Genomic DNA, 15,497 nt, shown 5'->3' with positions numbered 1-15,497 from the left:
TAGCTGGATTTTTGTCAGACCAACAGTCAGACTAGAACTTCTTCGGTCCGGTAAGACCGACCACTCGTGAGCTCAATGTTCGTTGCTAGTTAGCTGACTCCGATCACCGCTCACCCTTTCTTGGGCTTGTGCACTTGTCACTTGCAAGCAGGTACTCGGGTGTAATGATGTAAAACGGCATTAAAGGCTGACGGTATAGGGTTTTCAGGAGCTTTCTGCTTAGCGATTGGAGTGCCGGGGGGACATTTTCCTAACTACGTTTTACGCTGTATCGACGTAGGAATCGCGTCGAGAAGACTGTCTCGGCTGTTTCTAATTGCACCGTGGAAATGGGGTCAATTTGGTTAAGGCGACCGATGTTATTGAATTTTGTTCTAATATGCGCAACTTTGATATTGTTGAGTAATCCCTGCTGTGTTGGTGCCAAGTGGTATCACAGACCCAATATTGTTTTGATCCTTACGGATGACTTGGACATCGCTATTGGTGGGATGGTACGTATTATGTTTTTTCCCTCAACGTTACTGTAGTTAATTACTTATTGACTTTATTCTACAGCAGCTGGTAACTAGGGTTTAGTTAACTAAATATATCAGCTCATTCCCTCTGTCAGTTCTCTGTAAAAAAAAACAGAGAGAACGAGTCAGCTGCAGTTAGCTGGGTAGCTAACTTATCCCATCCATAGGCTGTTTGGATGGTGTGTTTGGGCAAAACATAACATCCTGGATCAAGACCTGCTGCTGTCTGTTGTCATTCTACGGTAAACAACAGTTAGCTATTTGCCAGAGATACTTTTACAGCGTAATAGATGTAGTCGTTTTACTGGTTCACACCAGCTGAAGAGCTAGATTGCAAATTCCTGGAACACAGAAGTGTTTCTGTGTAGCTAAACTTATTAGTTACTGTAGTGTTTTTAGTCAATCTTCGATCAGTTTAGGTTTTTCGAGCATAATGATTCAGGTGATAGGGATCCAAGCTCTTTGGTACCTCTGCGTAAGTTTAGTGTACACCTTCAGTCCCAAGGTAGCCTAAATCCCAAGTCAAAAGTGGTTTGAGTTTATTGCATTTTAAAGCTAGTGTTTACAGGGCCCATCTGTTCCAGGTTTTTGGCAGTCTAGCTCTTCAGCTGGTCTGAACCAGTACTAATATGTTGAGTCTGCGAAAGTCTGGCTAGTGGAATCTCATGGTTCTTTTTGTTGTGATCGTGCTGCACAATATTTGTCAAATTAGTGCAAGTTTGAATAGCAAGCAAATTATTTTATTGTGACAATAATATACAAATTAATGTGTGAATTGAAGAATACTTAACAGGTGTGTCTGTGAATCAATGTTTCAGAATGATACATGATGCAACACTTTTTTTTTTTTATCCAGACCCCACTAAACAAGACTAGGAAGCTGATTGGTGATGCAGGGATGTCATTTGCCAATGCTGTGAGTACTCTCCCAAGGTAAAGCTGTATCAACTGATGGAACAGAGCTTTGACCTTTTAAAGATAAATGTCTCACAACAGCTGAGCTTACCATGAAGTATATTTGTCCCGTCACACTGACCCATCCTATCCAGTATTATATCAGAGCAGTAGTCAGAGGTCAGTAGGGTTAGTCACAAAGTGCTTGTACAGATGCCCAGCCTAAAACCCCAACAACAAGAAATTGAAGCACAGTGGTCAGGAAAACTCTCTAGTAGGATTGGAAACCTAGGAAGAAACTAGACTCTTAAGGGGTGGCAGGGATTATAAGAGTACAAGACATTTTTGGAACTCATCCATATTTTTTGCATGTTCAGATGACCAACAGGTCAATGAATACAAGTGCAGGCAGGATCCAGACCAGCTGCACAACCAGGTGGAATAGGACAGGGACGTCCAGGTGGACTAGGACAGGGACATCCAGGTGGACTAGGACAGGGACGACCAGGTGGACTAGGACAGGGACGTCCAGGTGGACTAGGACAGGGACGTCCAGGTGGACTAGGACAGGGACGACCAGGTGGACTAGGACAGGGACGACCAGGTGGACTAGGACAGGGACGTCCAGGTGGACTAGGACAGGGACGACCAGGTGGACTAGGACAGGGACGTCCAGGTGGACTAGGACAGGGACGTCCAGGTGGACTAGGACACCGATGACCAGGTGGACTAGGACAGGGACGACCAGGTGGACTAGGACAGGGACGTCCAGGTGGACTAGGACACCGATGACCAGGTGGACTAGGACAGATTCAACAGGACACCAGATAAATTAAAGGGAGCATTTCTTAGATCCTAAAGTATGACTCATCTTAGAATTCATACTGACCCCTGACACATAAAAACAGGGACTGAGACAGGGAATCTGGAGACAACCAGGCCACATGTGGATCCATGAGGGAAGGTTTGAAAGAGACAAGATGGTGGTTTACACATTGTGGGAATATTTCATAGTAAAACCAAAGTATTTTATGAGTAAAATTAAACTAACCTGCAGCTGGACGCAAGACATTGAGATGATGTCTCTTTAATCCGAATTATGATGATATTGGTATTTGCATGTTGGTTAAACAGTCTCCTACTACTGTAGCTAACTAGCAACATCGCTATCTTTAAAGACAATCCAAGCTTCACTTCTATTAGCTGTTGTTGTCCCTGTCCAGTTTGTAGCCAGCCCCCTGTGCTGCCCCAGCCGAGCCAGCATCCTAACAGGGAAGTATCCCCATAACCACCATGTGATCAACAACACGTTAGAGGGGAACTGCAGCAGCGTGGCCTGGCAGAAGACCCAGGAGCCCAAGACATTCCCAGCTCTCCTCCAGGCCTATGCTGGTTACCAGACCTTCTTTGCTGGAAAGTACCTCAACCAGGTGACTACACCTAACTCTCATTTGCTTTGAGACTTGGAACTTCATGACTGAAGTAGGATTGTACTTATAGATTATGCACATAAAAACAACAAAACACATCCAGTCTAAAATAGGAGGTTTAAAAAAAGTCCTAGACTGCATCTTCAAGAATCATCTTGACCATTCTCCAAGGGATAATTGAAGGCTTTTGAAGTCTTTCACACCCATCCCCTCATTTGTCTTTCTACAGCTTTATCTCTTGGTTCTTTAGAAAGCTCCTTTGTGGTCTCAGCTGAGTGTTTCCTAAGTTATTCACTACCCAGCAGAGTGAACCCACAGAAACGACCAAATTCATGCTAAAATCATGTAAATCACTGAAATACAATACAAATGGATAATTCTTTTGGCATTACAAGGGGTGAGATTTAATTATGATATTACAATTTTGTATTTTTATTATGTAATTTGTCCTTAAATGTGTGAGTATGGTATGGGGATAATGGAGGAAACCATGCTTTAAATTACCCTGCAAATTCAGGGGTGTCTACACTGTCAGTAGACATTATGTTGGAGACGTGTCTGTATAGGAACTGTTTGTTTCTATAGGATAGTGTCTGTATAGGAACTGTTTGTTTCTGTGTATGGGACCTGTGTTGCATTATAGCAGTGTTTCTCAACCCTGCTCCTGGACCCCCCCCCCCCCATGCCTGTTTTTGATCTCTCCCTGCCCTAACATACCTGATGTAGCTCAAGGACGTGATATTGAGCTGATCATCAGGTGTGACAGAGCAGGGCGAGATCTAAAACATGGGGGAGGGGGCGGGGCATCCAGGAGCAGGGTTGAGAAACCCTAACTTATAGCAACTGTCTAGCAACATTGTCACGGTCTCTCTCCTCTTCCTCCCGGTCTCTTTTTCTCTCTCTCCCTTTCTCTATTTGTTCTCTCTTTCTGTGTGTGAGAGAACCCTGTCTCTCTGTTTCAGTATGGGAACCCAGATGCTGGAGGGGTGGAGCATGTTCCACTGGGCTGGGATTACTGGGTCGGACTGGTAAGAAAAATTTTATATCATCAGTTACTGGTCTGTCCTGTGGGGTTCAGGACTGGTCTGTCCTGTGGGGTTCAGGACTGGTCTGTCCTGTGGGGTTCAGGACTGGTCTGTCCTGTGGGGTTCAGGACTGGTCTGTCCTGTGGGGTTCAGGACTGGTCTGTCCTGTGGGGTTCAGGACTGGTCTGTCCTGTGGGGTTCAGGACTGGTCTGTCCTGTGGGGTTCAGGACTGGTCTGTCCTGTGGGGTTCAGGACTGGTCTGTCCTGTGGGGTTCAGGACTGGTCTGTCCTGTGGGGTTCAGGACTGGACCGGACTGGTCTGTGGGGTTCAGGTTTGGACCGGACTGGTCTGTGGGGTTCAGGTTTGGACTGGACTGGTCTGGTCTGTGTGGTTCAGGACTGGTCTAGTCTGTGCAGTTTTACTCTGGGAAAGACAAAAACATCCATCAAAGATGTTTACTTACAGTGGCTCTCAAAAATATTGGCCCCTTGGACATTTCCACATTTTAGTGCCTCAGAAGGTTAGAGGTTAGAGGCCAGGGTCAAGGGATGCTTCTGTCAGAACAGGTCCAGTCGTACAGATGACCTTGTTAGTCTAAAGTCCAGTCTACAGTCTTTCTTGGTGCATAAATTGCCCAGCAATAAATATCTATGCACTGGTCAGTTACACAATGCGTATCTATACACAGTAATTACCCAAATACACATCTATAGATAGTAATTACCCAAATACACATCTATAGATAGTAATTACCCAAATACACATCTATAGATATGAATTACCCAAATACACATCTATAGATATTGTTCTGATTATGATTCTGAATCATGTCAACAGGACAGGAACTCCAAATACTACAACTACAGTCTGTCTGTAAATGGGAAACTCCGGAGACATGGAGGGAACTACAGCCAAGACTACTTGACAGATGTCCTGGTAAGGGCTCAAGAATACCCTGCTCTTCTGGAAACCATTATTTACTTATAGGATTCTGTCTCTCTCTTGCCTCTCGTCTCCCCAGGCCAACATGTCTCTAGACTTCCTCCAGTATAAGTCAAACTACCGTCCGTTTTTCATGATGGTGTCTACCCCGGCCCCTCATGCCCCCTGGACCCCTGCCCCCCAGTACCAGGACCGCTTCAAGGACATCAAGGCCCCCCGAGATCCCAACTTCAACGTCCACGGAAAAGTAAGCTCCAAAACATGTAAATTGCTGATGCCTGGCAACACGTCTAACCTGTCAGTCTGCTTCGGTCGAGGGTCAACTGTTCTCACGGGATGCAACAACCCCTGAAGAAGGCTAGGAATTTGCACATTTAAACAATGTAAATTCTGGAAAAACAGTTATTCTATTTTCTGCAACGTTGTAAACTAGCACGCAAAATAACTTTCTACGAAATGTGTCCAACCTGGTGTGAAAGCCGTGTGGCTCTTGTTGAAATGTATCATCCAAAACAAATGCTACTGCTGGACAGTCCTAATGGGCAGTTCTCCAGTCCACTTATACCATGTTTGGCTAATGGGCAGTTCTACAGTCCACTTATACCATGTTTGGCTAATGGGCAGTTCTCCAGTCCACTTATACCATGTTTGGCTAATGGGCAGTTCTCCAGTCCACTTAATTGACAAGTTGATTTTTGGAGGTGTGGCTACGCTGGACTGTAACCAACTACACCCCATTATTAACTGATGAGACGGCTAACGTCAACTCCTCCCCCCCAAGGATAAACACTGGTTGATCCGACAGGCCAAGACTCCCATGACCAACTCTTCAATCCACTTCCTGGATGATACCTTCAGAAAACGGTCAGCCATCTTCTCCATTAATTTACCTGTCAGCCCCTCTGCCCTTAGTCTGAATGTTGTCTCCGGTCCACTAGGTGGCGTACCCTGTTGTCAGTAGATGACCTGGTGGAGAAGATTGTTAATAGGCTAGAAGTCAGAGGGGAACTAGAAAACACTTATGTCATCTTCACCTCTGACAATGGATACCACACAGGTACGTACACACACACACTCCACGAACAACACACACACCCTGCACACACGTGCCCAGTCAATTGACCCTCCCTCCCTCAGGTCAGTTTTCACTGCCCCTGGATAAGAGACAGCTGTATGAATTTGACATCAGAGTTCCTCTCCTGGTCCGAGGGCCCAACATCAAGCCTAACCAGACCTGTGGGCTGGCAGTCCAGAATGTGGACCTGGGTCCAACCATACTAGATATTGCTGGATATAATGTCAACAAGACCTCAATGGATGGCATGTCCTTCCTGCCTGTACTGGTGAGCGCAATAAATACACTACTGAGGGAGGGGCAAGGAGGCGGTCAGTGAAGTGTTTAATCTGTGTTTTCTCTGCCAGGACGGTTCAGTGAACAGTTCTATGTGGAGGACAGACTTCCTGGTTGAATATGAGGGGGAGGGGTCTAATGTGTCTGATCCCGCCTGCCCCCTGCTGGGTCCTGGTGTGTCTGAGTGTTTCCCAGACTGTGTGTGTGAGGACTCCTTTAACAACACCTATGCCTGTGTTCGCACCATCGCCCCCTCTGCCAACCTCCAGTACTGCGAGTTTGATGACAATGAGGTAACTGAGTGCTAAGTGGTTGTTTTAAGACATGTTTGTTACAGTTAGTAGATAATTAATTGACCCGAACATTTGACGTCTGTCTAGGTGTTTGTGGAGGTGTACAACATCACAGCTGACCGGTATCAGCTCAGTAACCTCGCTAAGACCATTGACCAGGAGGTCCTGGAGAAGATGAATCACCGGCTGATGATGCTTCAGTCCTGCTCTGGACAAGCCTGCCGAACCCCCGGGGTCTACGACACACGGTGCGCACCCGCGCGCACACCCGCGCGCACACCCGCACGCACACCCGCACACACACCCGCACGCACTCCCTTTCACACTCTCCGGTCCTAACTCCCCCTTCCTCTGCAGGTATAGGTTTGATCCCAGTCTGATGTTCAGCAGCAACAGACTCCGGCATCACCTGAAGTGAGGAGGAGGAAGAGGAGAGGAAGAGTTATGTTGTGGACACTCCTGCACCTTAAAGCTTTCTGGACACACCACTCTGTTAAAATGGCACCGTGTTTTCTGCTGTGGGGCGTGGTGACCAGGACGTGCGTACATCCATCCATACGTGCGTGTGTGTATGCGTGAAAATGCTTGCGTACGTACAGAAGCAACAACTTTATTTAAACTCATGAGTTGATTTGACGTGTCAACTAATTACATGACAATAATGAGTTACTGAAAGTCCGCTGTTTGTCATCGTGAATGAGTTGTTCTATACTTACTAATGTATTGTTGTGGTCTCATTTACATATTTGTAGATTGTAAAAACACACTAACATGTCCTATACATTGCATACACTGCTGAATTTTGACTGAACTTAGTTGTGTACAAAATGTCGTCATGGTAGCAGCATTCTAGTTAACAGGGTGTGGTCGTATTAGGTCAGGTCAGACTGGGTTTTTAAAGGATTCCTTTCAGCCGAATTAATAAATGATCCAGACATGAAGCCACTTGTCAATCTAAACAGTGAAATATTTCCTTTATCTTGAAGTCTCTTCTCCACTAAGGCTTGAGGATGTGATGAGGACCGGCCCAACCTGTGTGCTGTCAGGGTTAAGAGGCCGGGGGTGGAGCATCAACTGTGTTTTGCTTCCAAATTAGTTTTGTGTTGATTACAAGTCCACTAGCTAACTACAGTATTTTAAGAAAAGGGGTTCTGTCTATCTTGAATCTTCTGTTCATACTCGGACCATGCTGCCACTACCAAAACATATGGGCCCACAAAAATAATGAGTCCGTTTTCTGACAGGACTCTCTGATCTTTGTCAGTTTTCTGATGGGATTCGCTGATCTTTGTCACTCAGTGGACCTCCTGTTTCTCACCTCATTGATGCACTTTCTAATTTCAGTTTTTCCACATTTTTTTTATAGTAGTTTTTGAGTTGACTTGTGTTCTTATCTAATAAAGATATTCTGAAATCAATGGCTGGTCCATGGTGTCCCTCTAATAAAGGTATTCTGAAATCAATGGCTGGTCCATGGTGTCCCTCTAGTAAAGGTATTCTGAAATCAATGGCTGGTCCATGGTGTCCCTCTAATAAAGGTATTCTGAAATCAATGGCTGGTCCATGGTGTCCCTCTAATAAAGATATTCTGAAATCAATGGCTGGTCCATGGTGTCCCTCTAATAAAGGTATTCTGAAATCAATGGCTGGTCCATGGAGTCCCTCTTAAGCATGGAAGCATGCAGGTGAATCATTGCTGACTGAATGAACCCACTCCCCAAACAACTAAGTGGAGAGATGGTGCCAGTAGTGATTCATTCGAGGCTTCATGACCGTTCTTCTAGCAGCAGGATATTATGATAGCAGTGCTATCTCAGATTTTCTTTTTCAAAATAAAAGATATCATTGAAATATATAAGGCAATATAGTCTAGTCTGTACATTTTATATTTAATGTCTGTTCCAATATTGTTTGTGCCTGTTATTTTTAAAGACTAGGTTGTTAACTGTATTGCGTTATACATTTCAATGATGGCTTTTATTGTGATAAAGAAAATCTGAGTGCTGCCAGCATAATATACTACTGCTAAAATAATTCTTATCAAGTACCAAAGTAGGCTCCAGTAGCAAAACAGATGGAGTTGTGGTAGACCACATCCAGTTTCTACTGGAGAGTGTTTGAGGCTGTTCTATATATGACATTGGTACGATGGTCATTTTCACCAGGGCATGCTTGGCAGCACGAGCGAAGGAGGCCCTGCTGCAGTAAAGGATGCCGACCCTAGACTTAATTTTCGACTGGAGATGTGGGTCTGGAGGGAGAAGGAGCTGTCTTACCAGACATCTAGATATTTGTAGGTGTCCACGTATTCTAACCCACCTGTAAGATCAAGTGGGTAGGAACATTCCCCATTTTCAACAATGATGCCAATAATTCCACCAACTAGTATGAACTCATTGAGTATTGGAACAGTCATAGAGATTTTTGCACTGTATTGCAACACTTCAGAATTAAAATTGACTATTGGCTTAAAGTCCTAACTGACAGCATTAATTTGATGGTATTTCTCACAGGTGCATAATATCCAGCACATAGCTATGAAATCTCCATAGACAAACACTGGCAGTACAATGGGTCTGAAGAACTCTGTGACTTTAAATGTGGCACTGTCATAGTCAGGTAGTGAAATTCCTGGCCTACTAGATCTGCCCTGGTCAACTGGAAGTGCTATAATAAGTGGAAGCGTCTACGAGCAACAACAGCCCAGCCACAAAGTGGTAGACCACGCAAACTCAGAGAGGGGCTGCCGAGTGCGGAAGCACACAGAAATCAACCTATCATCTGTTGCATCACTCATCAGAGAGTTCCCGACTGCCTCTGGAAGCAACATCCGCACAAGAACCATGCTTCGGGAGCTTCCCTAAATGGTTTTCATGGCCAAGCAGCTGTGTACAAGCCCCACATCAACGTGCGCAGTGCCAAGCGTCGGCTGGACTGGTGTTCTCTGGAAAAACGTGTTCTCTGTGAATCACGCTTCACTCTCTGGAAATCTGAAGGATGAATCCAGGTGCAGCAGATGCCAGGTGAACGCTAACCTACAGATTGCATAGTACCTACTGTAAAGTTTGGTGGACAAGGGATAATCGTCTGGGGCTGTGTTTCTAGGTTTGGGCTTAGTTCCCATGAAAGGCCATCTTAATGCTATAGGATTCAAAGACATTTTAGACAATTGGGTACTTCCAACTCTGTGGCAACAGTTTGGATGAGGCCCTTTCCTGTTCCAGCATGACTGTGTTCCTGTGCACAAAGTGGGGTCCATAAAGACATGGTTGATGAGGTTGGTGTGGAGGAACTGACTTCAACCCCATTGAACAATTTTTATTATAATAATAACTTTATTTGTACAGCACGTTTCAAGTAAAATTACACAAAGTGCTTTACACACAATAAAGTAAAAATACATTAAAATAATAATAATATATAAAAACAAGGAAGATTACTGAGAGGGAGTTTGGGGGTTGGGGGGTGCAGTATTATTTCCCAAATCTGCATCTATCAGTAGCATCACTTAAGAGAGTTTAAATGAATTTTCTCTTTTGCCTGATTTTGCAAATATTCACCCATGTGCTCTATGCATTTTTAACTGATTTTTAATGGCATTTCAGTAAAGAATCAGGCAAAAGAGCCAATATTTCTGTCCAGGCTACCGCCTCACACATTGGTAAAATACGCATAAGTTAATATTACCCTTGAATGTATGCATTATGTTGCGCTGCTCATTAGTTTCTTGGCCTTGGTCCCTCATGATATTTAATGGCCACTAGAGGGGGCCACCTCGCGGGACGCTGAACATCAACTTTGTACTAAATGGGCCTATCTGTTAGATTGTAAGGCCAGTAACAGAAATGTCGCTGGTTCAAATTCTTAATTTAACTGGGTAAATCTGAATATTGAGCCCTTGCATTACATTACAGCACACATTTTGTAATACAATGTACAATGTCTAAATGTGCGATGTAGGCAAATGCAGTACAAATGGCAATACTAAATGTGCAATTAAGGCAAATAGAGGAGGGCAGACAATTTAAGTATTAGGTATATAATAATTTTTTAATAATATTTTTTTATAATAATTTTTTTGATGACAGATACATTTACTTCAATTAAAGGTTGGATGTTTCAATTTTTTTTCAGTGTGACATTAAGCTCATAATGTCACATTGAAAACACTTTTTACTAATTTCTACTAGGATTGCCAATTATTGTGGAGGGCACTATAATAAGTTGGTGGCTTGATATTATAGGATTATGATTTAACAAGATCCATAAATAGATCCAAGTTATGATTTACAAGATCCACAAATATAGATCTGAGTAATGATTTAACAAGATCCACAAATATAGATCTGAGTTATGTTTGCGGCAAGGCTCAGGTCCCAAAAAACATGATGAACAAAATCCAATCAGCCAATTATGCCTGGAACGGCCTTTTGGAGTGGGTAGTGAGGCTAGTTAGGGCTAACATTCAGAGGTCTGTTTTGGTTTCATCATCTGAACAGCTTTTTAATAGATAAACCTACAGTAGGGTGACTTTGAGGAAAAGGCCCCCCTTTAGGGAAGTCTATATTTTATATATTGACTCAAGGTAGAACATTTATTAAAATTTCAAAAAATATGTTCTGTTAGCAGTTCGAAAATATTAAGTTAAAAACATTAAAACAATAATATTGAGCAATTCATCCAATATCAGTGCCAATTTATATTTATAAAAACTGACATATTTCAGCAAATGTTTTAAAAGAAAAATATAAATATTTTACAAATATATTCTAACCCCAAACATTATCACCACAAAAAACAGGATTGCAATAAAAAAGTATTATCCTTTTTTCTCTGAACAAGTGGATTATTTACCCTAAGGCCTTCCTATTGACATATCAAAAATCAGAGGTCTAACTTCATCACATGACAATGTTTTCTCTATGATAAAAAATAAGATACATTTAGGTCAAAATAGTTCATGTGGAATTACTTGCGCAGTTGAGATGATTCAATATTTTCTAGAATGAACAAGAATAGTGGCAACCAAGGAATGTGTGGAAATAAATCGTGCCGTCATTTGGTGGTTTGGTGGAGAATTACGGGGGGGGTTATGGAAGTGTGGAACTTTATAACCAATTAATAAATATTAAATGCAGTGATTACAGGATATTATAACATAAAAAGCTCTAAAATCTTATTACATTATTATCAGTTTCAACCCTCCCGTCAGACATGATTCTGTTGCTAACATCTACCTATTATATTACATGTATGAACAAATGTACCCACTCCATATTACGAGTTTAGACGAAACTCCGGAGGGAATACATTGTAGTCACATGATTATAATACAAATGGAACCCCTCCATAGAGATTATCAAGATATAACCTTTAGACCAGGTTCCTCGACTACCCAATTCAGAAAGGTTCCGTAAGAAACTTTTATTCGGAAAGGTTTCCCGTAGTTCTTCCGTCGTGCACCTTTACGGATGATGACAACAACAACAACAACAACAGCTGTGTAGCTCCTGCTGCTGTAGCCTCCTCTGCTCTCTACATATTATTAGGGCGGGGCGTTGGAGGAGAGAGAGGGGGAGAATGCAGCCTTCGCGGTCTCTGCTCCGCTCTCTGGGATCGTCCATGAAATGATGGCCAGTGGCGCGATCCCTCCATCCATTTCGGCGACCTATAGCGGATGTTAGGACGTCTGTTGAACAATCGACCACCACGTTTCAGATATGGCCAATATCGCCACATTCTGACCCTGCAACGATACCGAGTGGATGATCTAGGACTGGGGGGGAGACGGTTGTGCTGCTCCCAGGGTTGGTGAAGAGAGAGAGAGCGAGCGAGAGGATAGCTCGATGGTCTGATTCTGCAGAACATTCGCCATTGTTTGGATGTGCAAGTCGCCGGCGAGCCCCGAAAACAGAAGACAGATCGACTCCTTTAATGACCTGCAGAAGAGATATCATGATCTCATCGTTGCCTTACGTGCTGTGTCTGCTGGGATGTTTACAGGTAGAAAATTGCATTTTATGTTACTTGACTGAAAATTATCATTAATGATTAATAGCAAAGGACTTGTCTGATTGCACATGATGCTTGAGTGTCTGGTCGCGGCTTTCGGGGAACAGTCTGCTGTAGAATGAAAACGCGTAGGCCTATTTATGGATAACACGTGAATGTCTTGTTATTCATATTTATTTTATTTATCGCGCCTAATGTAGTCCACGTCTTAATTAGCACAGTAGGTTAGTGTATGTGGCATTCGGAGTCTGTAAAATTTCTCCAGGCTAAATTGGGTCATTCGCAGAGGCTGCTCAAGCTGTGATTCCACAGTATCACTAGGCTGACATCATCCTGGTGAAGCTGAGTAGAACGGAACGATACAGCTGAGACAACACAGGCCCATTACCGCGGCGAACAGCCCAATGAACATCTCCCTGAAAAAGTTCCGATCTATCCAGACCGTTTTCTTCCCACCCCACCAGCCTTTCTGCTCCTGGCTGTCTGACAGGAATGAGATTCCGTTACACTTAGGCCACTACATTTGGAATTGATATGTCCCTCGAATTACAACAGTTCAGGTTTTGACGTTAAACAAATTGTTGCTTTGTATTTATGGGGTGTTGTAATGGGGTATGAATTATAAATCAACAAAAATTAATATTCAGAAAGTCTGAATATTTTCCGAAGCCATTATATGATTACCATGTTTATTGTATATATTTTTCCTAACATGTTCATCTGCAAGCTTTTATGTGTTAGGATTTCTATTTTTTTCGAAGGCTGTCTACATTATCACCAATTCTTGACCCAATTGTGTGACCAATTAGTTCTTGGTGTCAAATGCATTCTGGGTTGTCTGTATGGTTGAAATATGTTGGCCTGCCTTAACCCAAGCACATCTATGCATTCCAGTGTGCATTCAAGTGTTGTCTCCTTAATGGTACTTCAATAATGTGATGCTAAAAGGGATTACAGGATTTACTCAAAATACAAGTTGGATTTGCTTGGATATGAAAGTATATCTTTTTTTTTTTACAGAATTTAAATCTGATAGAAGTATGGTTTGAGTTGACTGAAATACTTTAGAAAATGATTGGTGAGTTTAGAATTATTGAAGTAAAGATGTTCTATGATCTTATGTATTGAACATAACACCATCATTGATTTAGATTTCTCAGCAGTGAGATATTTATTTCCTGGTGCTGTCCACTTGGGTCCATTTCACCTGACGGAGTATGTGTAGTGAGTGTCTTTTGGTGATGGGGTTGTACTGTTTCGTTGGTCTTTAGTTGCTCAGATTTGTTTATGTTTTTATATCTGTAATGTCTACGTATTTAGTAATGTACACCGATCAGCCATAACATTATGACCACTGACAAGTGAATAACACTGATCATCTCGTTATCATGGCACTTGTCAGTGGGTGGGATATATTAGGCAGTAAGTGAATATTCTGTCCTCAAAGTTGATGTGTTAAAAGCAGGAAAAATGGGCAAGCGTAAGGATCTGAGCGACCAAATTGTGATGTCTAAACAACTGGGTCAGAGCATCTCCAAAACAGCAGCCCTTGTGGGGTGTTCCCAGTGTGGCCGTGTGTTCTGATCCAACAAACAAGCTACTGTAGCTCAAATTGTTGAAAAGGTTAATGCTGGTACTGATAGAAAGGTGTCAGAACACAGAGTGCATCGCAATTAGTTGCGTATGGGGCTGCGTAGCCGCATACCAGTCAGGGTGCCCATGATGAACCCTGTCCACTGCCGAAAAGTGCCTACAATGGTCACATGAGCATCAGAACTGGACCACGGAGCAGTGGAAGAATGTGGCGTGGCCGGGTGCGTCTGCTTCGCTTACCTGGAGAACACATGGCACCAGAATGCACTATGGGAAGAAGTCAAGCTGGCAGAGGCAATGTGATGCTTTGGGCAATGTTCTGCTGGGAAACCTTGGGTCCTGCATTTCATGTGGATGTTACTTTGACATGTACCACCTACCTAAGCATTGTTGCAGACCATGTGCACCCTTTCATGGCAACGGTATTCCCTGATGACATTGGCCTCTTTCAGCAGGATAATGCGCCCTGCCACAAAACAAAAATGGTTCAGGAATGGTTTGAGGAACACAACAACGAGTTCAAGGTGTTGACTTGGCCTCCAAATTCCCCAGATCTCAATCCAATCAAGCATATGTGGGATGTGCTGGACAAACAAGGGGGACCTACACAAATTAGGCAGGTGATCATTATGTTATGGCTGATTGGTGTATTTAAGTGTTTTAAGTGTTTGACCCCAGAAAGAGTAGCTGTATGGGGTTCCTAAATAAAATATAATGTTATTTAGCTTAAACCATATTAAAAATAGAGAAATAGAGAAGATAGAGAAAACGTAACAGTCTGTTAATAGAAAAAAACACTTTTAACGGCTAACAAAGGTTACTAACATAACTTTCGTTCCATAAACCAAAACTGTTTTCCCCAGAGTTTCTTTCATAATCTCATTTTTAAATCAGGTGATTAGCAGCCACTCCCATCTAGATTGAATGTAAGTCCCCACCTGAGACCTCCCTTAGTGAATATGTGTTGGCTTACTGTCCCTCTGGAAGCAGCGGATCACAAGGCCGATCTGAACACTATGTCCCGTTACAGATGCCTTTTAATTTCCTGTTCATTTTATCTGTCAACAGAAACATTTCTGGAAACATATTAGTTCCTCTTTCATTATGACAGATCAGTATTTTAGGCTTGACCAGTGCTGACTATTACAGGCTTGCAAATAACATCCATTCTCTGAACTGAGCTGGTGTTGCAGTAGGTTATTGTATAGAAGTATGTAACAATTCAGGACGCTTGACACAGGGATGTAGGATGCAAGTTTACTTTACTGAAAGTAAAAACAAAAAACATAAAAAAGGAACTAGGTTACTGGCAATCCTGGTCAGGACTCACAATGGCAATGGTATAACGAAAAACAAGACTTGGAAATGGATTGTGGTTTTGGTGTGAATAAATTGACTAGGGGTGATTATAAATTGTGAACGTGTGCTCAATAAACA

General features: G+C 42.8%; 2 protein-coding genes across 5 annotated transcripts in view; both read left to right on the top strand.

Annotated features, from left to right (window-relative positions):
• Positions 1 to 4: 4 nt before the first annotated feature.
• gnsa (glucosamine (N-acetyl)-6-sulfatase a) lies at positions 5 to 7,918 on the top strand. Of its 2 annotated transcripts, XM_013137312.3 has the most exons (13): positions 6 to 494; positions 686 to 760; positions 1,375 to 1,434; positions 2,636 to 2,842; positions 3,805 to 3,870; positions 4,707 to 4,805; positions 4,891 to 5,058; positions 5,593 to 5,675; positions 5,750 to 5,868; positions 5,949 to 6,154; positions 6,234 to 6,455; positions 6,543 to 6,703; positions 6,813 to 7,918. In XM_013137312.3, exons 3-13 carry the CDS (start codon positions 1,417 to 1,419, stop codon positions 6,871 to 6,873), a joined length of 1,410 nt encoding a protein of 469 aa, XP_012992766.2. In that variant the 5' UTR covers positions 6 to 494; positions 686 to 760; positions 1,375 to 1,416; the 3' UTR covers positions 6,874 to 7,918. The 2 variants fall into 2 exon arrangements, with proteins under 2 accessions (XP_012992764.2, XP_012992766.2); XM_013137310.3 differs by lacking the exon at positions 686 to 760 and having other exon boundaries at positions 5 to 494.
• A 3,902-nt stretch (positions 7,919 to 11,820) lies between these two features.
• The window catches only part of ptpro (protein tyrosine phosphatase receptor type O), a 57,604-nt gene continuing 53,927 nt past the window's right edge, over positions 11,821 to 15,497 (top strand). For 2 of the 3 annotated variants that reach the window (XR_004576793.1, XM_029125225.2), the window contains exon 1: positions 11,822 to 12,458. Coding sequence is in view for 2 of the 3 variants with exons in the window: in XM_029125225.2 (XP_028981058.2) it covers positions 12,390 to 12,458 (69 nt within the window). In the remaining variant the exon portion in view is untranslated. Of the gene's footprint in view, positions 12,459 to 15,497 lie in introns of all 3 variants that reach the window. The other variant, XM_029125226.2, reaches the window with a different exon arrangement.

This window comes from Esox lucius, chromosome 14, assembly GCF_011004845.1.
Source record: "Esox lucius isolate fEsoLuc1 chromosome 14, fEsoLuc1.pri, whole genome shotgun sequence".
In the NCBI taxonomy this organism is placed as follows: domain Eukaryota; kingdom Metazoa; phylum Chordata; class Actinopteri; order Esociformes; family Esocidae; genus Esox; species Esox lucius.
This window is presented reverse-complemented; position numbering and strand designations above follow the sequence as displayed.

Excerpts from the sequence above, each read along its gene's own strand:
- gnsa (XM_013137310.3), top strand. The coding sequence starts at position 330 with ATGGGGTCAATTTGGTTAAGGCGACCGATGTTATTGAATTTTGTTCTA. Across the intron at positions 5,676-5,749 it reads GATGATACCTTCAGAAAACG|GTGGCGTACCCTGTTGTCAG; the intron begins GTCAGCCATCTT and ends CCGGTCCACTAG. Across the intron at positions 6,456-6,542 it reads GCGAGTTTGATGACAATGAG|GTGTTTGTGGAGGTGTACAA; the intron begins GTAACTGAGTGC and ends ACGTCTGTCTAG.